Below are 25,029 nucleotides of genomic sequence, written 5' to 3' on the forward strand. Positions count from 1 at the left end.
GTGGGCTTTCAGAAACCATTTTTTTCTAGGACAAAGTCACAGAATCAAGCGTGAGAAGGATGCAATACACTGTTACTAGTCTGACGATGGAGAAGGCCACGTGAGAAAGAATATGAGAGGCCTCTAGAAGCAGGGAGTGGCCTCTGGTGACAGGTATCACAGGAAACAGACTTTGGTCCTTACAACCACAGCAAATGCATTCTGCCAAGAACTGTAGTGAGCTTGGAAGAAGAACCTGAACATGAGATAAAAATGTAGTCAGTTGCCCTAGCAGGTTTGGCTCAGTGGATAGGGCATGAAGGGTCCCGGCTTGATTCCTGTCAAGGGCACATGCCTGAGTTTCGGGCAGGGGGCATGCAGGAGGCAGCCGATCATTGATTCTCTCTCATCATTGATGTTTTTCTCTTTCTCTCTCCCTCTTCCTTCCTCTCTGATATCAGTAACAAATATATTTAAAAAAAAAACGAAACAAAACTGCAGCCAGCTGACACCTGGATTTCAGCCTCATAAGAAATTGAGCAGAGAACCTAGCCAGTTCCTTCCAGATGTCTGACCTACAGAACTGTGAGATAACAAATGAATTCTGCCCTAGGGCAGGAAAAGCCAGTGATCCAAGCTCATGGATTGGGGTGAGGCTTCAAAGCCCTTTCCTATTGCTGATGCCTGAATAGATTTAGTCTCTTTCCGAGGGACCAGCCAGGAGAACATTTTATTTACAACTAGAGGCCCGATGCATGAAATTTGTGCATGGGTAGGGTCCTTAGGCCTGACCGATGATCAGGGCTGATCTGTGGGGCAACTGGCAGGGAGATTGGGGGGGCGGGGCTCCCCCTGGCAACTGCCTTGGCTGGCCTGGGGCCTGCGGGCAGCTCCTGCATTGAACGCCTGCCCCCTGGTGGTCAATGAGCATCATAGTGACCGATTGTTCCACCAGTTGTTCCGCCATTCAGTCAATTTGCATATTAGGCTTTTATTATATAGGACTAGAGGCCCGGTGCACAAAATTCATGCATTGGGGGGGGGGCGGTCCTCAGCCCAGTTTGCACCCTCTCCAATCTGGGAGCCCTCAGGGATCAGGCCTAAACCGGCAGTTGGACATCCCTCTCACAATCCGGGACTGCTGGCTCCTAACCACTTGCCTGCCTGCCTGCTTGATTGCCCCTAACCACTTCTGCCTGCCAGCCTAATTTCCCCCTAATTACTCCCCTGCCAGCCTGATTGACACTTAACTGCTTCCCTGCCAGCCCGATCACCCCCAACTGCCCTCCCCTGCCGGCCTGGTTGCCCCCAACTGCCCTCCCCTGCCAGCCATCTTGTGATGACGTGAGGGCATTGCTCAAGGGAATGAGGGCCACCTAGGCTTTTATTAGTATAGATTGCTAGCCCTTAGTTTTCATTGGACACTACTGTCACTGTCACACTAAACTTGGTAACTTCACTCCATTAAAGCTCCTTCTTTGGTCTCAAACTCAGCCTGAAAGAGGGATCCTGGCCAGATTCCAGCATCTGTGGACACCAGGCCCCCCCCACCCCTTCCGGGAGTCCTCAGGGGATGAAGGTGAGACCCACAGTACCCCCTTTGTCCTGCCCAACTCTGCTCCTTCCCCAAGGCCGCCTTAGGACTGGACCGGGTGGGCTCAGGTTCTTTCCCCTCTGCTCCATAGAAAAATTTGGTCACGAATTCTGAAGGACCTTCCAGTTAGTGAAAGCCTTCACCTCCGCCTGCTAAGGAGCATCTCTTTGATTTCGATATTTTGGAACTTTCCGCTGTTACAAAGGACTGAAAACCACAGCTGTCTTTTTGGGGCCACGTTTTGGGGCATGAAAACAAATAGGTGTGAGGTGGGAGGAAACAGCCAAGAAGAGAGAGAGATAGGAAAGGGCAGCGAATGACAAAGAAGGGAGAGGAGCTGGGCGATCTCTGCAGGGCCTCCCTCTGAGCGCTCCCACCCCTTACAGATCCACCCCAGAACCAGAACCCACCAGGAATCACAAAGCTGCGGGGCTGGCATTTGTTCCTGCAGTTTCCTGTCCTGGTTCACAGGGAGGGATGAGGTGGGGTGTGTTGGTTTCCAGGTGAGCGGAAGCCTAATGGCTCCCTTGGAGATCACTGCCCTGTAGAGAAACACATAAAAGCTTTGGGGCAGGTGTAACTTCATTAAAACTTTATATTAAAAGAAACAATTTTTTTCCACCTATGATCTTTTTAAAGTTCATCATTTGTATTTTGAATTTAAATTAGTATATAGTCATGTGTGTTAACTAAAGATCCTGGGTTCTGTGTGATGTGTAAAAATGTCTTCCACTGTGAAACTATACAATTTTTATTGGGACAGTTTTGAAGTAAGAAATTGGGTCATTATTTCCTTTTTAATGAGATGAACAGATGAGGGAATAAACACCTGGACCCTTTCCAGCCTCAGAGATTAGAGCTGATTAGAGATAATTACTTTACTTTCCCCAGGATTGTCCACAGTCATTGAAAAATATCACCAATGTGACTTAAATACAATCAATTTTCATCACATCCAGTCTTTAAGCAGTGTTATACCCAAAATACAAGAGCTAACACTCAATATTATATTGCAAATTGTCATGAGCCAGGCATAGTCTGCAAGTTTTACATGTGTTTATTCATTTAATTCTTACAACAAGCTTATATCATATCTTCATCCTCATTCTACATATAAGGAAACTGAGACAGGTAAAGATCAATAACCTGTCCTGTTACTCAGCCAGTGAATGGGATTTGGAAGCAGGAATTTAAATGAAGGTAGCCTGGCTCCACAAGATATGCTCAGGACCACTACTAGGTTTATACTGCTCCTAATAGAAGAGAAACACAAATCGTAAAAAAAAAAAAAAAAGAAAGAAAGAAAGAAAAGAAAAGAAAAAAGAAAAAAAGAAAGAAAAGAAAAAGTTTGACAAGAAATTTAAGTATGTATATTTCTTTAGAAAAAAACACCGAAGGAGAAATTACCTAACAGGAATAAACTCCTAAATATCCTCATGAACAACCTGTTTCGTATATATATATATATATATATATATATATATATATATATTTGATTTTGAGAGAGAAGAAGGGAGAGAGAGAGAGAGGGAGAGAGAGAGACATCTATGTTAGAGCGAAACATCAATCAGTTGCTTCCCATACATGCCCTGACCAGGGATCAGTATCCAATCCACAACCTTTTGGTGTATGGGCTGACACTCCAAACAACTGAGCCACCGGCCAGAGCCTAGACATCTTTCTTATTCCAACAGCTGCTCCCCCCAAAATATTCAACTTAAACACAGTTCCTTCCAGAACTATTTTTCCTCTGCTTTGTGTTTTCCTCTCACCTGTCCTCACACCTCTTCCATATCTATTCTGTTCTTTCACTTCCAGGACATTCATTGTTTTTAATTTTAGAATATGGAAAATACATAAAGAAGAAAATAAGCAGTTATCCAATTCCCACCACCTGGAATTAACTACTGTTAGCACTTTTACATATTTTTCTTCCAATATATTTTTGAAGTTATTCTTTTCCCCTTTTTTTTGCAAAAATTATACATGCTTGTTATACAAAATTCAAATGATACAGAACAGTACAAATATGTAAAATTTTGAAATATCTTTTTTTGTAAATATACAAAAACTTTATTGAACTGTGCCTTATAATGAACATTCTAATCCAAAATTTCAGAAGCACTTCAGAAAGAATTGATCCATCAATATTCCCTAATTCTCCACAACTCCATTTGTTCCCACACACCTTGCTCTTGAAGAAAAATGGGGGGAGGGGAGGGCAGAGAGGGGGAGAGAAAGTCAAAACAAGTATTCAAATCACAGAAGTGTTTTTAATAAAATATTGGTGCTAACCTTGGCCAGTGTGGCTCAGTTATTTGGAGAATTCTCCCATGAACCCAAAGGGTAGGCCGGTTCGATTCTGGGTCAGGGCGTGGGTGCATTCTGGAGGCAGCCAATCAATGGCGCCCTCTCACACTGATGTTTCCCTCTCTAAAAATCAACACAACCAAAGAAAAAACTTTGATGCTAGATCACTGATACCTGTATATAAAATTCTACCCACAAAAACCAGGTAATACTTTCAACAATATATATATAAAGTAAAAATAAGGTCCAGCTGGTTTAGCTCAATGGATAGAGCTTCAGCCTGTGGACTGAAGGATTCTGGGTTCAATTCAGTTAAAAGCACATGCCTCGGTTGGGGGCTGGATCCAGAGTAGAGAGTGTGCAGGAGGCAGCCAATCAATGATTCTCTCTCATCACTGATGCTTCCATCCCTCTCCCTCTTCCTTCCCTCCGACATCTACAAAAATATATTAAAAAATAAAGTAACAATAAAATTATAATTAAAAAAAATTCTACCTACTGCCTACACATCACAGGAAGAAAATGAAGCAAAGTGACAGTTTGTCCTCCCTAATCTTTTAAAGCACGGATGGTAAGAGGTTTGGGATCACATCCGACATAGAAGTAAGGCTTTAGCACCTCAGAAAAAGTGTCCTTGAAGGAATGGATGTGAGACATGTCATTCAAACTGTAAAAGGAAATGTGACCCATCTCATAGTCCAGGTAGATGCCAATCCCTCTGGGCATTTCCTGCAGCACAAGGGTGACAGGAACAGGCCCTTGAGCCATATAGTCACCATCCTGCAGCTGAATCGTCCAAACATCTCTTCTCCTGTCTGAGCAGGGGCTGCTTTCTCTCCTTGGAAAGGGGGTCTTTACAGACCCCCACGGCCCATTCAGGCTTGTCATCCACCTGGACCTCCCAGTAATGTCGGCCACAGTCAAACCTTTCAAAACCCAGGACAACTGCGTCGTCTGCAAATCCCTTTGGATTCCGATGAACTCCTTGCTTTTTCCTCACAAATGTCACAGACTTTTTATCCTCAGACACAAGCAGATGAGGATGTACAGTTTCGGGATCCAGAGTAACTTCTTCTCTAAATGTCTGCATGATTTGCATCAGGGCCGAGCACTGTGGAGGAAGACTGAATTCTCTCTTATACTTCAAGCAATAGACATCTGGAGGTTCTAGGTTATCACAACGGGGGAGGACACCCTTGATGTTCATCAGCAATTTCACATCTGACACCACACTCGTCTCTGCCATCTCCTTTCGTAGAACTCTAAGTTTGGAAATGTGGTCTGAAAATGTAGCTTTGTTTGCAGTGAGATTCTGTAGAATGTGCTTCTCTTGTGCAGCTAGCCTTGAGTGAACTGCCGCTTGCTCACACTCTATGGATGCTATCACACTCTCATATTCAGAGGCTAACTTCGCTCTCCGCTTTTCCACCTTTTCTCTCAGTTCTGATCGTTGCCTGTCTTGAGTGGCTAATAGTTTCTGAAGGTCTGCCAGCTGCTCCTTTAGGGGCTCAATGTAACTTCTGAGCTTTTGCCTGTGATGAGAGGCAGCCTCCTCCATGGGCCTCACGTGGTGGCCCTGGTGGTCAGGGGGCTGAGTGCACAGGGGACACAACAACTTTAGGTCCTCCTCACAGAAGAGGGTCAGGGCCTGGTTGTGCTTCTCACACAAGCGCCTCTCTTCGTGCTGCTTCATCTCGGCCCCTGTGATCTGGAGGAGCTTGGCCATGTCAACCATCCTTCCGAGCTGGGTGTTGCTCCACAGGTGCCTCTCTTTGCATGGGTGACGGCACACAGGGCAAGGGAACCTGTCCTGCACATCAGCCCAGGTGTGCTGGATGCAGAAGCGACAGAAGTTGTGCCCACATTCGATGGTGACAGGGTCTCCCAGGTTACCCAGGCAGATGGGACAGTTGATTTCTGTCTGGGGTTTTGCCACAGCTCCTTCACCTGCCATTTCTCTTTGTCAATTAAGGTCAGCCCCTGGTGTCCTGTGAGGTCCTTAGCTACAGAGGTAGGCGCCCAGAGGAGGTCCACTGCCCACCTGCAGCCAATCAAAGTAGTTGGAGGACTACTGTCCTTGGCAGCTCAGAGGATATGAATCCAAGTTCAGCAATTCTCTTGGTCAGAGAACAATGATGACTCTTCAGTACCAATTGGTTCCAGGAGCAGATGGCTCTTGTCTGGTCCGTAGCGCCAAAAGCGAAAGGAGAACCTCCCACAAGGCTCTCTCTAGAGACAGTCTGGCACAGCACTGCGGGAGCCATGGCCTGACTCTGGTATATATACACCATTAGAAGGACCCAGTTATTAACCACGCCCACCAAAGTCCAGTGGCTCCTCCCCCAGGGGGGAGGGATGAACCAGAGTAAGAGGATTTTCAGTGCTTTCCTGAAGCCAGAGAGGATTAACTATTAATAGGCATGATCTAATTTGCCCCTGGTATTCTCTTTTGATCCTGTCAACACCATTTATTTATTTACTTATTTTTTTTAATGCATTTTTATTTACTTCAGAGAGGTAGGCAGAGGGAGAGAGACATAAAAACATCAATGATGAGAGAGAATCATTGATTTGCTGCCTCCTGCACGCCCCCCATTGAGAATGGAGCCCACAACCCTGACGTTGGCCCTGACGGGAATCCAACCAGTGACCTCTCGGTTCATAGGTCTACACTTAACCACTGAGCCATGCCGGCAGGGCATTTATTTATTTTTTTTAAATCTCTAGGGTTGAGCCCTATCCGGTTTGGTTCAGTGGATAGAACCTCAGCCTGCAGACCTAAGGGTTCAGGTTCCATTCCATTCAAGGGCCCCTAGCTTGGTTGCAGACTCCTCCCCTTTCTGGGCCTTGGACAGGCATGTGCAGGAGGCAACCAATGGATATGTTTTCCTCACATCCTGCTTTCTCTAGGTCTTTCCCTCTCTCTTCTACGCTCTAAAAGGCGATGACATAATACCCTCAAGTGAGGATTGAAAAAGAAAAGAATAGAGTGCTAACTTTGCTAGGGGTGTGACAGTGCTCACAAACAACAATCACATGCTATTGAAAAGGTTAAAAAAAACTTTTGTTGATTGGATTAACCAGTGATAGCATTTCCAAGGCAGTTTTATATTTAAAAAAATCCTTTAAGGGTCCCAGGTTCCATTCCAGTCAAGGGCATGAATTTTTTCAGGTTGCAAATTAACACACATTTGGAAGATTTCAATTCTCCATTACTATCATCTCCCCGTGAATGTCGCCATGTAACCCTAGTCCCTGGCTAAAGCTGTTAAATAACTAAATACCGGCCTGGTCTTGGGGTGTCCATTAGGGACTGAATGACTTTGGACCACGTGCTTATGCTGTGGGTGGCTCTCTCCTGGCCGATTAAGGAAGATCAAATCAATCTGGTTCTGAGTATCTGGGATTCAGGCCCACGGCTCTAACCTCACCCCTGTCCTCCTACACACAAACACTCTCACCTACCTCTGCCTGTGCACAAACCCGGCCCCACTGAGACATAAGAAAAGGTAGTCCACATGGAGTTTCTGACCAGCACCGTGAGGCGTTTGTCACCCCTTCGTTCAGGTTGAGATCCTGGTTTCCGAAATTTTAGCAAAAGCATTTGATGGCTTAGGAAGGCCCCGAACCATAATGAAAGCAAGGTCCTAAAATAACCTAAACCCGCATTAGAATTCCCCCGGAAGTGCCGACTGGGCCCTTCCAGGGCCGCTGCACAGAAAGCGAGGTTTTTACCGCCCACGGCTCTGGGCAACTCTGTGCAGCGGGTGTTTGAGGACCTTCGCCTTGGCTTTACCCCAGACAAATGTCCCCATTCCTGGCTCCTCGGGGGTCAGACCTGGATATCGAAAATGTGATAGGGCATTTAGGTGACTTACGGTTCAGACGGGGGCCAGGAAAACATAATTAACCGCTTGTGTTTTAAAATAAGCCAATCCCGAGTTTGGGTTCCCTTTAGAGGTACATGTCTCTCAGCGGGGCCCTGCTCAGGTGCTCAGGAACCCACAGGTCTTCCTCGCTCGGGCCTCCCGCACCCACTTGGTCCCATCTCCGGACTCACCAGCAGCAGACGGCTCCTCTCTGTTCTGAAACGCCAAAAGGGAAAAAATTTTGAAATATCTTAAGTTCAAAGATAACTTTTAACATTAGGTAAACATTGATGAAGTCATTTTTTGGTATATCTACAAAAAAAGAATATATATAAATATGCTTTTATAAAATCGAAATCTTAAAGCTAGTTTTATTTTAAAGTATTCAACTTATACAATAGTACATGAATTTAATTGAAGAAAAAGATGTTTCTGAAATGAAGAAATTTTGTTGGAGGGAATGGAGATTAGTGCAACCACATGAAAAACAGTATGGAGTTTCCTCAAAAAGTTAAAAATGGAACCGCCTTATGATCCAGTGATTCCACTTCTGGTAATATATCCGAAGAAACCCAAAACACTAGTTTGAAAGAATGTATGTACCCCTATGTTCATGGCAGTATTATTTACAATAGCCAAGATCTGGAAACAGCCCAAGTTTCCAGATGAGTAGATAAAGTTCCAGATCAGTAGATGAGTAGATAAACAAGCTGTGGTATACTTATGCAGCCCTAAAAAAAGAAAGAAATCTTACCTTTTGCGACAGCATGGATGGATCTGGAGATTATTATGCTAAGTGAAATAAGCCAGTCAGAGAAAGTCAAATACCATATGATTTCACTTATATGTGGAACCTAATAAACAAAATAGAAATAGAATCATAGATACAGAAAACAGACTGATAGCTGTCAGAAGGTTGGGGAGTTGGGTGAAAATGGTGAAGGGATTAAGCAAAAACAAAAATTCACAGAAAGAAAAAAATGAAGGAATTATTGAATTTCTAATTAAATTATTTACCACAACAGCAATCATTTTTTTTTTAATTATCTAAGGCTAAAATATTAATAATAATAATAATTTACTTAAGTTAAAGACCAACATTTGGAATGATTTTTCTTTTTTTAAAATCTAACTTGTTAAGGTATAATTTGTAAGTAATTCAGTGCATCCATTTCAAGTTGAAAACTGTTGACAAATGTACCTACCCACATAACCACTACCCTGTTCAAGAACATTTCCATTGCTCCAAAATGTCCTCTTGTGTCCCTTTGCAGTCAATTCCCTCACTACCCCCACTCCCTGTCTTAGCAATCAATGATCCAGTTTCTATCATTATAGATTAATATTGTTTGTTCTAGAAGTTCACATACTGGAATCACACAGTATGTATGTACTCTTTCCATCACTCAGCATGTTTTTGAGATTCATCCATATCATTGCTATGTATCAGGAATTTGTTCCATTTTATTGCAGAGTAGTATTCCACTGAATGATTGTACCACAATATATCCATTCCTCCCTTGGTGGACATGTGAATTATTTCTAGTTTACAAACAATGCTTCAATGAACAAGTCCCTGCTCTGAACATGTGTTTTATAAATTCAATTTAAAATTTTGTATTCTCTAATACTAACTTATTTTGTGTATGGAACATCCATTCACAAAGTTCATTCAAATATGACAAAAGCCTGAAGCAGAAGTCTATACTTTTCTCTATGTTACTAGAGGCCCAGTGCACGAAATTCATGCACTGGGTAGGGGGGGGGGGGCGGGGGGAGTGTGTCCCTCAGCCCAGCCTGCACCAATCTGGAACCCCTCGAGGGATGTCCGACTGCCGGTTTAGGCCCGATGCCACTGGGCAGTCAAACATCCCTCTCACAATCCAGGATTGCTGGCCTCAAACCACTTGCCTGCCTGATTGCCCCTAACTGCCCTCCCCTGCAGGCCTAGTCCCCCCCAACTGCCCTCCCTTTCAGGCCTGGTCCCTCCCAACTGCCCTCCCCTGCCGGCCATCTTGTAGTGGCCATCTTATGTCCACATGGGAGCAGCAATCTTGTGTGTTGGAGTGATGGTCAATTTGCATATTACCTCTTTATTAGATAGGATGTTTCATAATGTAAACAGCAATATAAACTGATGCACTTTATTTATTTATTCTTAAATATGTTTTAATTGATTTTTTTTAGAGAGCAAGGAAGGGAGAGGGATATAGGAATAGAAACATTGATGAGAGAAAAACATCAATTGGCTGTCTCCTGCATGCCCCCCACCAGGGATTGAGCTCAGGTATTTGCCCTGAACCGGTGATCTCTTGGTTCATGGGACAATGCTCAACCACTGAGCCACACTGTCCAGGCCAGAGCCACTTTAAAATGAAGCCAGAGCTTCCATGCCAGAGGAAATGCCTTGCACTTCTTGTGCCTCAAAGTTTTGTAATGTTAAAACAGGAAAAAACAACCTTTGGACTGGGCCTAAAGTAACCATGTGCTTTGCAAAAGGACTGTTTTCAAAATAATAAGAAAGCAGATATTATGACTACTGGGCTGATGACTATCAGACTGAAAGTGAAAAACACTATTTAGAATTAACTTCACTACATTATGTTATCTGCATCAATATAAATGCCTTCCTTCTAGTGATGGATACAATTGTTCCCCGTTCCTTTCTCATGATTACCCATTGCCTTTGTCTCCTAATTGGAACATTATTTGGGCTTCTGCCTGAATCAATGATTCCCAAATAGCTATTCTTATTGATCTCAAATAAATGCTTGTTTGCCTCTCAAAAAACATCTGTTTTTCTAAAATGTCCCATATGTTTTTGTAGTAAGCATCTGTTGTTTTTGCATGTCTCCTCAAGAACTTTGCTCCGTGAATTCTGCCTTTACTCTCCTACATCAGCTCTTTCCTCTCTCCATTGGCTCATTCTATCAACATATAAATTTTTCCCATTAAAAAAAAGAATCTTGTGCCCTGGCTGGTGTGGCTCAATTGGCTGAGAGTCGTCCAGTGCACCCAGAGGTTGCCCCTTTAATTTTTTGTCAGGGCACATGTCAGGTTGTAGGCTTGATCCCTAGTAGGGGGCATGCAGGAGGCAGCAGTCAATTTTTCTCTCTCTCATTGATGTTTCTCTCTCTCTCTCTCCCTCTCCTTTCCTCTCTCTCTCAAATAAATAAAAACATATTTTTTAAAAATCTTCTCTTGATATTCTTCTTCTAGTTATTGCCCCATTTCTCTGCTCTCTTTGATTGCAAAACACATAGAAACAAACTGTGTTGTTATTATTAATATTAGTTGTTTTCAAATTCCTTTCTTCTCAGTTTCTCTTGAACAGACTCTAGTGGGGTTTTCTTCACCTTAAAGTGCTCCTGACAAGGCCTCTACATAGTTAAATCCAAAGGTCAGTCCTTATTTGTACTTTACCTCTCTTCATTTGACAGGGTGATCTCTTCCCCCACCCCACCTTGGGGTACTTTTTTCTTTTTGCTTCCAGGATATCTCATTCTTTTAGATTGTCTCCTGCCTCATTGGCTGATTCTTCTCAGACTCCAGTCTCCTTTGCTGATTCTGTGTCATCACCCTGACATCTAAACATTGAAGTACTCATTCTTGGAACTTTTATCTTCTGTATTCTCTCTCCTTCAATGACCTCATCCAGGCTCGTAGCTTTGAATACCACTTACATACTAATAACTCTCCAGCCAAGAACTCTCACCTGAATTCCACACTAATATATTCAACAGTTTATAACATCTCCACTTTGAGTCATAAAAGATGTCTCAAATTTAGTTCTCTAAAATGAAATTCCTATTTTCTCCTACAAACCAGTTCCTCCCACAGTTTTCTCCATCTCAGTTAATGGCAACTCCATCCTTCCAATTCAATTATGGTGGCACTACCTTCAAAATTTAGCCAGAATCTAACCATTTTTAACCAAGTCCACTGTTATCACTTTGATCTGAACTATGAACATCTCTACTCTGGATTATTGAACTACCTCTCTTTAAAAAAATGTTTTTATTGATTTTAGAGGGAGAGAGAAATGGAGAGGGAGAGCGAGAGAAATACTGATGAGAGAGAACCACCAGTTGGCTGCTCCTGCATGCCCCCTATGGGGAATTGAGCCTAAAAAAAATGGGTGTGTACCCTGATTGAGAATTGAACCAGTGATCTCTCAGTGCATGGAAGGATCCTCAACCAACTGAACCACACTGGCCAGGGCTATTCCACTATCTCTTACCTGATGTTTTCTTCCTTCATTTTTAAATGTCAACTAGATTAAGACACTACTCTGCTCAAACTCTTCTCAACTGCTCAAATGGCTTCTCAACTCAGAGTAAAATCAAAGTCAATAGCTTACAAGACATTTTTAGACTCTGACCTCATTTCCTACTTTCCTCCAGTTCATTGTACAAGGTTCAAATCCACTTATGCACTGCTGTTTCCTTTCCCTCCTAACCCAGATATCTACAGAGTTCATTCTCTAATCTTCTTTGATTCAAATGTCCTCTTCTCAGCAAAGCCTTTTCTGATAACCCCAGATAAAATTATAGCACTCCTCCTCCCCATTAATCTCTATTCTCCTTCCCTGCTACTTTCCTTCACAGCACATATCATCACCTGAAATATTATATATTTCATTAATGTAGCCATTTATTATCTCTCTCTCTCACCCCAACTAAAATGCAAGGCCTAGTAGAACAAGGAAGGAAGGAAGGAAGGAAGGAATGAAGGAAGGAAGGAAGGAAGGAAGGGAAAGGAAGGAAAAGAAAGGAAGAAAGGAAGAGAGAGAGAGAGAGAGAGAGAGAGAGAGAGGAAGGAAGGAAGAAAGGAAGAAAAGAAAAATACTGCATGGGCAAACCTGTGCAGGCCTGTGCAAAAAAGGGTTAACATAGCAGGCCTAACTGCTTATTCTTAGAAAGGCCTACTTAGAAGATTGACCCTTGACTGGCATCTGGAAACTAGAATTTGGGGAAAGTTCCCACCATTCCTGGAACTGATAAGAGTGACTCACGGGGCCCAAACTCTTTGTACAAACAACAGGGTTTATCCTGAGCACCTGCGAGTTTTGGTATGTGCCTGGAGGAGCCTGCTTACACGGCCAGATGAAAACCTGGTGCTGAGTAGCTAACAAGCTTCTCGGCTGGCAGCATTTTACTGTGTTGTCGCTACTTACTGCTGGGGCAATTGAGCAGGTCCCGTGTGACTCCAGGGGACCCATGAAAGCTTGCACCTGGTTTACCCTGGACTTTGCCCCATGTGCTTCTCCTTTTGCTGATTTGCTTTTGTATCCTTTGCTGTCATAAATCATAGCCATGAATAAAACTGGCTAGCTACACATTTCCCCATCTTTTAAGTAATTTGTGGATACCATCCCAATAGAACTTTTCTTGTTTTGAGGCAAACCATTCAGAGACCCAATTTAGTCCTACAATTCCATGTTTAGTCCTATAATTCCTCCTAGTGAATCATTGAACCTGGGGGTAGTCTTGGGGACCTCCTGGCACAAGGCCAAACAAAATTTATCTTTGAGCCAAATCTATCCCACAGGTATTACTTTTCAACTTTTAATCTAAGAATGGTCGTGGGTGGTACAAGTACCACCCAAAAATGGAGTATTTTTACATGCCTTATTTTACTTAATCCTCATAACAACCCTGCAAAATAAACATTTTAATAATCCCATTTTTTACAGGAGGAAATTGAGACTCAGAGAGCTTAAACTTGCACAAAGTCATATCACCTGTAAATAAGCAGAAGGGACAGGGCTCAAACAGAGCGGAATCCCATTTGATTTCCATATTGCCTGTATGAAATTATATTCTCCCCTCTCCTAATAAAATTTCAGGATCACTTTATTTTCTAGTTCCTATGCATAGCATTTACATCTCTGGAGCTAAAATTATTCTTGTTACTCCCCCACCTTTTTATTTAAATAATATCTGCTTTTCTCTTATTCCATTCCAATCTTCCCTTTCTGTAGACCACGAATGAGCCAGTAGGCGAAGAAGGAAAGGAAGGTGGAAATGGACAAGAGAAAAATAAACCCAGTAGCTTGGCCCGATTTTGTTGGCCTGCTCAAGAGTTCCCAACAATAGGCTCTGTTGTGGGTAATGAAAGGTTAATCTGGGCTGGGGCCCACATCCAAGAGGGGATGAGATGATTATTACTGCCTCCCAGACTATGGAAGCATTTGTCAGAGGGGCCGTGATAGTTTTTCCAGAGGGACCAATAGTGTTTGAAGCAGAAGCTCACCTAGCATCTGAGAGATAGTGACATAGTCTGGGTATCAGGATAAGAGGGTGAGAAATGGATAGGCAGGTTGTCAAGGCCCTAGCTGGGGTCCAGGACTGAGCTACATTGTCAGCAAAAATTAACATGAAAACCAGGAAGTTGGGTAGAAGCCCCACTGTAAGGCCTTAACTTTTAAAATATATATATATATATATTATTGATTTTAGAGAGGAAGGAAAAGGAGGGAAGGGAAGGGGAGGGGAGGAAAGGGAAAGGAAGGGGAGGAAAGGGAAGGGAAGGGGAGGAAAGGGAAGGGAAGGGAAGGGAAGGGAAGGGAAGGGAAGGGAAGGCAAAAGTGGATAGAGAGAGAAGTCAAGTTGTGATCCAGTTCCAATGACAGCCTTGGATGGTACCACAGAGAGCTCTAGAGCTGGAATGACCCTTCAGAGCTGTCCCAGGTTGGGCCAAGATAGCTAGACCTTTATGCTCCCACATTAATGAGTTATTCTGAGGAACCTCAGGCCACACAGAAAGGCTATGTGTACATGTTCTGGCCAAGGTCCCAGCCAATAGCCCACATCCTCCTGTACACTTGTGGATGAGGAAGCCTTAAGATGACTCAGCCACAGTTCTACTGAAACCACAATGGACTGGGCTGAGTGGAACCCCATCAGCCTCAAGAACCATGAGGGGCAATAATAAAAAATAGACTCTTGTGCTGTGTTACTGAGTTGGGGTGGTTTGTTACACAGCTATAGGTAACTGAAACATTGAAGAATCCTTCCAGGGGACTAAGGCAGATTTATCTCAACATTTTCTAGTCAGAAACTCTCCATAGTATTGTCTTCAGATCTAAACATCATCCCAAAGTTCCTGTCACAATTTCTCTTGAGAGACTTTTATACCTTCACAATAAAATTCTAAGATCTGCCTTTAAGCTCTCTGAGGTAGACAAGCAGATAATATTCCTGTGGTATGTGGAATGCAGATTTTGACCCTGAGGACACTAAAGGAACAACTTACTTTCTGTTGAGAGCATCTGCACTACACTACAGAACCAAGTAGCTCTGTCCAGTGGGATGTTGTAGTCTATTGTTTTTGCTTTTATCTACTCACATTTACTAGTTTATTCTGAGGCTTTGCTATAAGAAGTTAAGTTAATTACTTTAAAGAAAAAAATCAACAGTGATTGATGGAAGTCATTGAAGGATTTAAACAAAAGAATAACATGTTCTGATTTATTTTTTATTTTATATTTGTTTAAACAATGCTGTTTCTGTTGTAATGAAAATAGAAGAAGGGAGATGAGTTAGGAGGCCATGGTGCAGTAATCCCAAGGAAAGATGATAGACAAGAATCAATAGGATTTGATGCTGGATTAGCTATAGAAGGTAAGAAAATACCGAAGATGATTTCCACATTTTTGGGATGAACAGCTGGAAGTAAAGACTGAAAGAGACATGGAATTGGAGGAGATGGAAAGGTCAAACGTTCCATGTTCAAGTGCATGTTTCCACAAATGAAAATATTAAGAAAGAACGGTCGGATAATGCCCTCTATAACCCCCCAAAAATGTGTGTGCTGAAGGGTGGGGGATAAGAGTACAGTTCAAGTTGTAAATGTACTTCTGCATTTGTTTTTGTTTAATCAGATGTGATTTTCTTTCCCTTACCATCTTCAAAAATTATTGTTCAGCCTTGCAGAAATGATGTGCCTCATTTGTAAGGTTGCTGTGAGATGTCTGCCATCTGGTGGACAGTCATGGAGAGTATTATAAATTTATCTTGTCCAATGGAATGGAAATATTACTGTCAAGATGAATAACACAAATCTTTTTATTTATTTTATTTTTTAAATAAATATTTATTGTTCAGATTATTACAGTTGTTCCTCTTTTTTCCCCCCATAGCTCCCCTTCACCCAGTTCCCACCCCACCCCACGGCCTTAACCCCCCTCCATTGTCCTCGTCCATAAGAGTAAAATTTTTGTCCAGCCTCTTCCTGTACCCCCACACCCCCTTCCACCCCAAGAATTGTCAGTCCACTCCCTTTCTATGCCCCTGATTCTATTATATTCAGCAGTTTATTCTGTTCTTCAGATTTTTTATTCACTTGATTTTTAGATTCACTTGTTGATAGAAATGTATTTTTTGTCACTTTGTTGTTTATAATTTTTATCTTTACCTTTTTCTTCCATTTCTTAGAGAATACCCTTCAGCATTTCATATAATACTGGTTTGGTGGTGATGAACTCCTTTAGCTTTTTCTTATCTGTGAAGCTCTTTATCTGACCATCAACTCTGAATGATAGCTTTGCTGGGTAGAGTAATCTTGGTTGTAGGTTCTTGCTATTCATCACTTTGTATATTTCTTGCCACTCCCTTCTGGCCTGCATAGTTTCTGTTGAGAAATCAGCTGACAGTTGTATGGGTACTCCCTTGTAGGTAACTAACTGTTTTTCTCTTGCTGCTTTTAAGATTCTCTCTTTGTCTTTTGCCCTTGGCATTTTAATTATGATGTGTCTTAGTGTGGTCCTCTTTAGATTCCTCTTGTTTGGGGCTCTCTGTGCTTCCTGGACTTGTAAGTCTATTTCTTTCACCAGGTAGGGGAAGTTTTCTGTCAATATTTCTTCAAATATGTTTTCAATATCTTGCTCTCTCTCTCTCCTTCTAGCACCCCCATAATTCAGATGTTGGTACGCTTGAAGTTGTCCCAGAGGCTCCTTACAATATCTTCATATTTTTGGATTCTTTTTTCATTTTGCTTTTCCGGATGGGTGTTTTTTGTTTCTTCGTATTTCAAATCTTTGACTTGATTCTTGGGATCCTCTCATCTGCTGTTGGATCTCTGTATATTATTCATTTCAGTCAGTGTATGCTTAATTTCTAGTTGGTCCTTTTTCATATCCTTAAGGGTCTCACTAAATTTCTCAGAGGTTTCTAGAAGATTCTTGAGTAACCTTATTAACCGTGGTTTTGAACTCTATATCCAGTATTTTGCTTTCCTCCATTTCTGTCACTTGTGACCTGTTTCTTTGTCTTCTTGTTTTGGCTGCTTCCCTGTGTTTGTTTCTATGTACTGGGTAGCTGCTAAGACTCCTTGAGTTGATAGAGTGGCCTTGTGTGGTTGGTGTCCTATAGGGCCCAGTGGCTCAGCCTCCCCAATCACCTGAGGTGGTCACTCTTGGTGCACTCCTTTGTGGGCTGTGTGCACAGTCTTGTTGTAGTTAACTCTTGATTGCTGTTGGTATCACTGGGAGGAATTGACCTCTAGGCCAATTGGCTGTGGTGACCAGCTGTATCTACACTGGAAGATCTGTTGTGAAGAAGACACCCTTATGGGGCAGGACTTGCTTCAGTAGGGCTTTGGTGCTCACTGAGTCTGCCCCTTGAGTGTGTCTCTTATGGATGTGAAGAGTTGTAATCCGTTATCATCTCCAAGGAGGTGCAAGGTCAGCTACTGTCTGGGGCTGTCCAGCAGGAGCTACAGAAACATCTGCAGATTCCTCCTCTTTGCATGGGGTTTGGAAGTGCCCAGATGAGGCCCAGTTGTGAAGGAAGAACGCTGCTGCTGCCAGGTAGTGGGCCTTCTTTTGGAATCTCTGGGGCTCTCTGACACAGCTACAGTTTGTTTTAGGTGAAAGGACAGGCCATTCATATGCAAAAGCTGATGTGCACAGTTTAGGTGAGGTTGTAAATTGGGTGGGGCAGGGCGGGGTCTCTGGGAATCACCAGGGTGGAACAAACAGCAATGGCTTCCCTGAACCAGGGAAGTCCCTGTTCTCTGCGTCCCACACACCCATGCAGGAACAATGATTGCTGCAAGCACCTTTAAGAGTAAGCCGCCCTCACATTCCTGTCCCAATGCCAGACAGTCCAGTTTCTCCCCATATGTGTCTGGGTCCCCCAGAGTCTTGCCCATAACTGGAATTCAGAGCAAGTGGGAGCTTTCTCCCTCCCGGTTTAAAGAACAGCACATCCAGGTGCCAGCACTTTCCGCGCCTCCGCACCTCTTATGGGTCTCAATGCGCTTTCTTCACCTCTCTAGTTGTGGAACTTCCACTCAGCCAGCTTTCCCGAGGTTCTGGGTGGTAGTTGTTCTGCCATTCAGTTGTAATTTTGATTGTGGTTGTGAGAGGCAGCAAGTATAGGTGATTACCTATGCCGCCATCTTCGGCCTTTTTGTCAACACAAATCTTTTTAATATCAATGTCTTACTAACAAACATTTACATCTTTATATTTCTTATTAGGGAAAATTGATTGACATGTTTAAAACCAAGTCACATCAAAGTGTGCAGCATTGAAAAGGTTTATACAAGGAATCTTTAGTTTTATAAAGTGATAAAACTAAACATAAGTATAATTTCAAAAATTATATTTTCTGGGAACTACATCAGAGAGGATATAGTCTTTGGGCCCTTTCACAGAAAATAAATTAATATGTATTCTCCTCTCCCCCACCCCCAACCCAGCCCCAGGGAACATCCCATCCCGTCTGTGCTGGAATTGTCTACACAGGCTCATGAGAGCACATCTCTTCCTAAAACTATGTTCAGTGATTTTAGGTTGATAGCTTGAAGTTGGCCATCATAGAAGTATTTATACTAAAAAAAAAAAATTCAAATCAAAGTTAGTTTTGTTTTATTTTATTGTTCAGAAAACCAGTTTGCCAGCCCACCATGCAAATATCTTTTCTCTCAATTCCACCAATTTTTAAAAAAACACATTTGATGAAATACTTGTTTAAAAAATTATTTTACTTAAATACATATTTTGAAATTTGGGAGACAATGGAATCTTTTAGCAAAGCCTATTTGAGTTTTATATTTTTCTTTTCTTTTAGTTGGAGGAGCCCAAGTGAATTTTAAGAAGGTTATTTATTATTAAAATTATTATATAAAAGTAATATATCTCAAATTGTTGCAGTTTTAGTAGAACTGGCATTTGGATTTCTTGTAATAATGATTATCAGCTAACAGGTTCAAGGAATGACTGTACAGCTCTAAAATTAAGGGCCCAGAAATCTAAAATTTTATATATACTTCAATGGAGAACTATGTGCTTTGAGACTTTCCTACTCTATTTTTAGAGGGGTGGACTGGAGAAATGTACATTCTTACTGTATTTGTCTCATGACTCAGAAATAGTCCCTCTGAAATTTTTGTTAGTTACATTGCCTTTAGTTACATTGTCATAAAGAGGCCTAAACAATAAATGTGAGGAATTCATTTTTTTTTAAATACAAATCTCTTATTAAAAGTCGACATAAAGCTTTTGACTCAGAGGCTTTATGCTCAATTCTCTACTGTGCCATATCCTAGAACAGGATTTTCAGATTTTATGGTTTCCATAAACCCTCAGATCAAAGAAAATGCTGCACTCTGCTTTCTGAAGCAGGAATGAATTGGCCTGTTTCGTGTCAGCTGAGGTTCAATATGGCAGAGAAATGCCGGGAGCCGGTCCATCCTTGCTGCTTGACACAATCGCTGCAGGAAAGAAACATCTGCACAGCATATGTTTCAATGGACCTGGCATATATAGCATACTGTTCTTAATATGTTTGCTCCCTTTAGCGCCATGTGTTTTAACCAAGGTCACCTCTCCGAGAAAGGTTGTTTCCCCAGGTGGGGATCTTTCCCTGACGTTAGGGAGGGGATACAACCCCTTAATTAAGTGCCAGGCGGGTAGTTAAGCTACATAATCTTTACTCCCTGGAATGGAGATAAGAAACGCCCTAACCTTTGTAATAGAAATTGACAGGATTAAAATCGGCTGGTATAAATACGGATGTAACTAGACAATAAACATCAGATCCTCATCAGCTCCTAACCAGAACTCCAACCAGAACTTTGGCTGGAGATCCTGGCTATAGGTCCTGACTAGGCTGCTGATCAACTGAAGGCTGTCTTCGTGTCATTCCTTCTTCGCCGACTCCGTCCACACCTTTGGGGACCCCTGGACCTGCTGGGATTGGACCCCAGCAGAGAAATTCCATTAAGGGGAGGAATTCACAGGCCTTATTAGCCTTCAGAGGTAAGAAGTGATAGCATTCTATCATTGGTGCAAGTGGATTGAGATGGGGATTCAAAGAGAAAGGGGATTTGAGTTGAGTCATGTTATCAGGCAGAGGAGACAGTATTATTGGATATTATGGGTGACAACTGGAAACATGTTGCTAATGTAATACATTCACAGCTAGATAGGTTCAACTTTCACTTCCTTGAGGACCGCTATTTTTGTATCTCCTACACCTAGCATATTTCCTCAGAAGATACTTGTTCATATTTTTACAAAATTATACAGGTAAACATGAATGCAATTATTTATTTAACTTAATGCCTGTTTTCCCCAGGAAATTACAAGTTCCATAAAGTCAAGAATCATATCTATCGTATAAATACTATATCTCCATTGTCTGGCATATAGTAGGAAATGCACAAATATTTATTGAATGAACAAATAGAATATAGATATTAGGTATAATATATAGGTATTAATAGATATGAAATCCAATAAAGGTTCCTTTGATTTTTTTTTTTTTTTTTTTTGCCGATACTGTTACTTACCCAGAATTCCATTCTGTTTTTGATAGGTAATTATATACAGGAAGTTAGGATGCTTTATTTAACCATCTCATAATATACAGGGTTCTAATTTTGTAAGAATCTAGATTTAATATAGTAAGGAAATTTTCTTAGTTTCTAAGATTCTTGTCAGGCACCAATTGAAGGAAGAACAATTCACCTATATGATTAGGGAGTTACTCTTCTGACTCTTCTTTAGAGAACATGAGGTCGTGGTTCTCCTGAGTTACTCAGTCATTGATTTCACCCCTTTCCTTTTCACAGAATGAAGGAGCCTGAAATAAAGGCAGAAAAACATGGCTTAGGCAAGATTATGTGGCTTTACTTGTAAATTGTTTCTTCCCTTCTTAATAACCAAATATTTCTTTAAAAGCTCATAGTCAAAATTTACACTCTTCCTGGTGAATATCCCCTATCTTCTGAACTTTGAGGATCTAGTTAACCTTATGTTCTCCCACTTCCCTTCATGCTATTGGCAGATTGGCCTCCTTTGTATGACATGATCACACTATGCTTTTGCTTTCCTTCATGTCTGATAAACCTTAAAAAAAATTTTTTAACTTACACAAATGCTATCAGTTATAGAAACTCCACCTCACATCTGAGACTTTCCATGAGACTTTCTTGGAAAACTCTGTCAAATTAAACAACTGTATGATTTTGCAATACAAAACGTCACCCACTCAACCAGGAGGATGAAGGGATTAACAGTAGTGTCCTCAGCTACTGCATTAAGTTCAGTTGTGTTACAGAAAAAGTGTCACAAGTCTGTACTTATGTGGGGTCCATGCTTCGTTTGGACTCCAAGCAGAAAGACATTTCCTATCAGAGTTTCTCTTATCATCACACCTGAATGTCCATAGAAACACATGACCAATTACTACAGGGAGAATGAAAACCCAGAACGTTCAGGTTAGAGTGACTGAACTGCAGAATTACCCAGGCATTCTCAGCTTTCACGAGTAAAAATTCTTATGTACCAATACAGCGAGAATGATAACAGTTTATTCTTTGTGATTTTCTTCTTAATATTTAGAGTAAACAAAATGAGATATGTGGAAATATTTCATAAAGTGCAAAAAGAAAAGGGGCTTAACATTCACTGAGCACTCACCGAGTGCCAGGCAGCACAGCTAAAGGAAGTAGCACAGGTGTGTCTTGGATCTCTGGCACTGCACTCTGTGAGAGCATCCAAACATAATGTTAATTTCAGAGATTTATTGTATTCTGTCATACTTTATGTGAGAGGAGGACCTTCACATTTGAATGCTCAGACTTACTGTTAAGGGCATTCTCTGTTGTTTCCCTAAATTTAAAGTGGTTTCATAGGATCTCACCTAGCTCTACATTATTTTTAATGACTTTGCTATAGCTATGTTTCAAAAATGTTATTTGTATCTGTTCTTCTTAAGTTGTACTATTTAAATTAAATAAAAATTTTATTTCTTCTTTTTTTTTTCTTAATCCTCACCCAAGGATATTTTTATTGACTTTAGAGAGAAAGGGAGGGAGAGAGAGAGAGAAACATTGATGTGAGAGAGAAACATTGATTGGCTGCCTCCCATACATGGGGAATCAATACCACAAATTAGGTATGTGTCATGACCAGAAATCAAACCTGCAATCTTTTGGTGTATGGCACAGCGCTCTAACCAACTGAGCCACCTGGCCAAGTCTCAATTAAATTAATTTTATTATTTAATCTATCTCTGTCTTTCCAAGTCACAAATAAGGGACAGAAATTGTCATTCCAAAGGGAAAGGAGTTGTCTCAAGAAAGAGAGTCCCTCGATGGGGAAAATGTTACTGGGGGAAAAAACAGATATTCACATGCAAAGGAATAAAACTGCCCCTATCTTACACCACTCACAAAAATTAACTCAAAATGGATTAAAGACTTAAACATAAGACCAGAGACCATAAAATTTCTAGAAGAAAACAGGAGAAAAGCTCTTTGACAGTAATATTTGTATGTGACACCTAAAGCACAAGTAATAAAATAAAAAGTAAACAAGTGGGATGACATCAAACCAAAAGCTTCTGCACAGCAAAGAAACTATCAACAAAGTGAAAAGATGACCAATGGAATGGGAAAAACATTTGCAAACCTTATATCTGATAAGGGGTTAATATTCAAAATCTATAACAATAAAAGGGTAATATGCTAATTAGATCTGACATCCTTCCAGACAAAGCCAGGGCCAGAGGGAAGCCACCCGGGTCCTAGGTGCCAGGGGGAAGCCGGTGCCGGCAGCCGGGGGAAGGAAGGCCTATTCTTTTTTCTTTTTTATAATAATAAAAATTAAGTTGTATTTTAAAAGGTAAAAGATTATACATCCTTATAAAAGAAGTGGTAGCATTTTACCAATGTAAAACATCACAGAATTCAAATCACAGTTTGGATCTCCAAGATTCAAGTGTTGTATCCCATTAAGTAAAATGTGGTCAGTTTTAAGATAAAAAATTCCTCCTCTGGATATCCTGTTTTCAATCAAGTCTTTTTTTATCACCATCATCTCACACAGTAGGATAACTGGCCAGGGTGGCGATTCCACAGTGGTTGTTCCGGTGCTTGGCCATCTTTATGTAGCCACTCTTGCCCCAAGCTTTACCCCATCTGTTCTTGACAATCCAATATTTATTGTTACTTGATTCTTCTCCTTCAAAGCCATAGCCAACAACCAGAACACCATGATCTAGATCTATGCTGCTGCAGTGCCACTCATATTAAATGCCATCTTCATAGAATTGGAAGCTAAGATGGCTTGCATCTATAGCAACAGAGATGGGCCCCACGGTTGCCACTGCCTTCATGAGGGACTCTCCTGCTCAGGGATGTTCATGAAGCCAGTGTCATTGGCAACAGAATCCTCGGGCCTGTATTTGCAGAGTCCAACCTTTGCATGATGATATGGTTAGGACTCCTCTGAGTCTAGGCCTCTGTTGGACTTACTAGTTGTTACTGGAAGGCATTCTCCATTAGGCTACCATTGCAGCCCTCATTGCCTTGAGCCTGAGAGCAGTCCACAAGGTTCTGCTCATTCAATGAGATAAGTTTGCCAGTTTTCCGGGACATCTGTCCTTCAAGGGCACCTGTTGCACTAACTGCCCAAAAAGAACCACAGTGACCCTGGTTCTTCATGGGAGTTACATAGCCTTCTTCTCTCCAATCCGCAGTTGGGGGGATTTCAGCAATGTACGGTTCCCGGATCACTCTCCTTTTCAAGTACTTCTGGTTTTGATGGCCATTCTTCACCTGTGTGAATTCTTCATTGGTCATGTCACCAAAAGCATTCATTGCCAAGGTGAAGCTCTGTCTCCCTACGTTGTATTCTTGCTTGTGCAGGTCAATCATTTTCATATTCTTCTCCCACACTGTTCTCCTCCATCTTTATTCATTGGAGCCATATAGTTTACTGTGTGTTGTCTCCCACCAGTGCCACTGTGACTCTAAACTTCCATCAAGTTTTAGAGCAGCTGAAGCTATTCCTAAGTAAAGGGCAATCAAGAAGAGTGAAGGATTCATGTTTCAAAACCTTTGGGGGAGCAGCTGAGCAGGTGCAGTCAGCATGTGCTGGTCCAGGATCTCCCAGGAAGGCCTACTCTTGCACAAATTCCATGCATCGGGCCTCTAGTATATGAAGAACTTACAACTCAATAGTAAATAAAAAAATAATAGGCAAATAATCTAATTTAAAATGGGCAAAAAGCCTGAATAGTTTTTCTTTTTTTTAGTTTTATTTTAATTTTAATTTTTCAATTAGAGTTTTGTTTCAATATTATTTTGTATTCATTACAGGTGTACAGCATAATGATTAGACTATCATATATTTTACATAGTGTTCTCCCTCTCCCCAATATTTCCAGTACCTAACTGGTACTATATATTGTTATTACAATATTACTGACATATTCTCTATGCTGTACTTTATATCCCCATGACTATTTTGTAACTACTAATTTCTACTTTTTAAAAAAATATATTTTATTGATTTTTTTTTACAGAGAGGAAGGGAGAGGGATAGAGAGTTAGAAACATCGATGAGAGTGAAACATTACAGAACCTAGAAACAGAACCTAGCGAGAGAAGCTGGCTGAAGAACCTAGAGAGTGAAACATTGATCAGCTGCCAAGGTACCTGGGACCCTTCAGTCCACAGGCCGACGCACTATCCACTGAGCCAAACCAGTTAGGGCTAATTTGTACTTCTTAATTCCTTCATCTTTTTCATGTAGTCCATAAGCCACTCCTCCCCCCCTCTCTAACCCCCCCCCCCCCCCCGGAGCAACCACCAGTCTGCTCTATGTCTATGAGTCTGTTCCAATTTTATTTGTTCATTAAATTTCAAATATAAATGAAATCATATGGTATTTGTCTTTCTCTAACTGACTGATTTCACTGAGCATAATACCCTCTAGGTCCATCCATGCTGTTGCAAATGGTAAGAGTTCATTCTTTT

The 25,029-nt window shown here is 41.5% G+C and overlaps 1 protein-coding gene and 1 pseudogene across 1 annotated transcript; both read right to left on the bottom strand.

The window, feature by feature from the left end:
• Window positions 1–4,432: 4,432 nt before the first annotated feature.
• LOC139005356 (tripartite motif-containing protein 75-like) lies at window positions 4,433–5,837 on the bottom strand. The gene is given in 2 exon segments (XM_070407623.1): window positions 4,433–4,681; window positions 4,683–5,837. Coding segments are annotated over 2 exon segments (1,404 nt in total).
• A 17,250-nt stretch (window positions 5,838–23,087) lies between these two features.
• On the bottom strand, window positions 23,088–24,096 carry LOC139005357 (procathepsin L pseudogene; annotated as a pseudogene).
• Between the last annotated feature and the right edge of the window lie 933 nt (window positions 24,097–25,029).

The sequence above is a fragment of the Myotis yumanensis genome, unplaced genomic scaffold (assembly GCF_028538775.1).
Source record: "Myotis yumanensis isolate MYYU_CA2020_CCGP unplaced genomic scaffold, mMyoYum1.0.hap1 SCAF_3, whole genome shotgun sequence".
In the NCBI taxonomy this organism is placed as follows: domain Eukaryota; kingdom Metazoa; phylum Chordata; class Mammalia; order Chiroptera; family Vespertilionidae; genus Myotis; species Myotis yumanensis.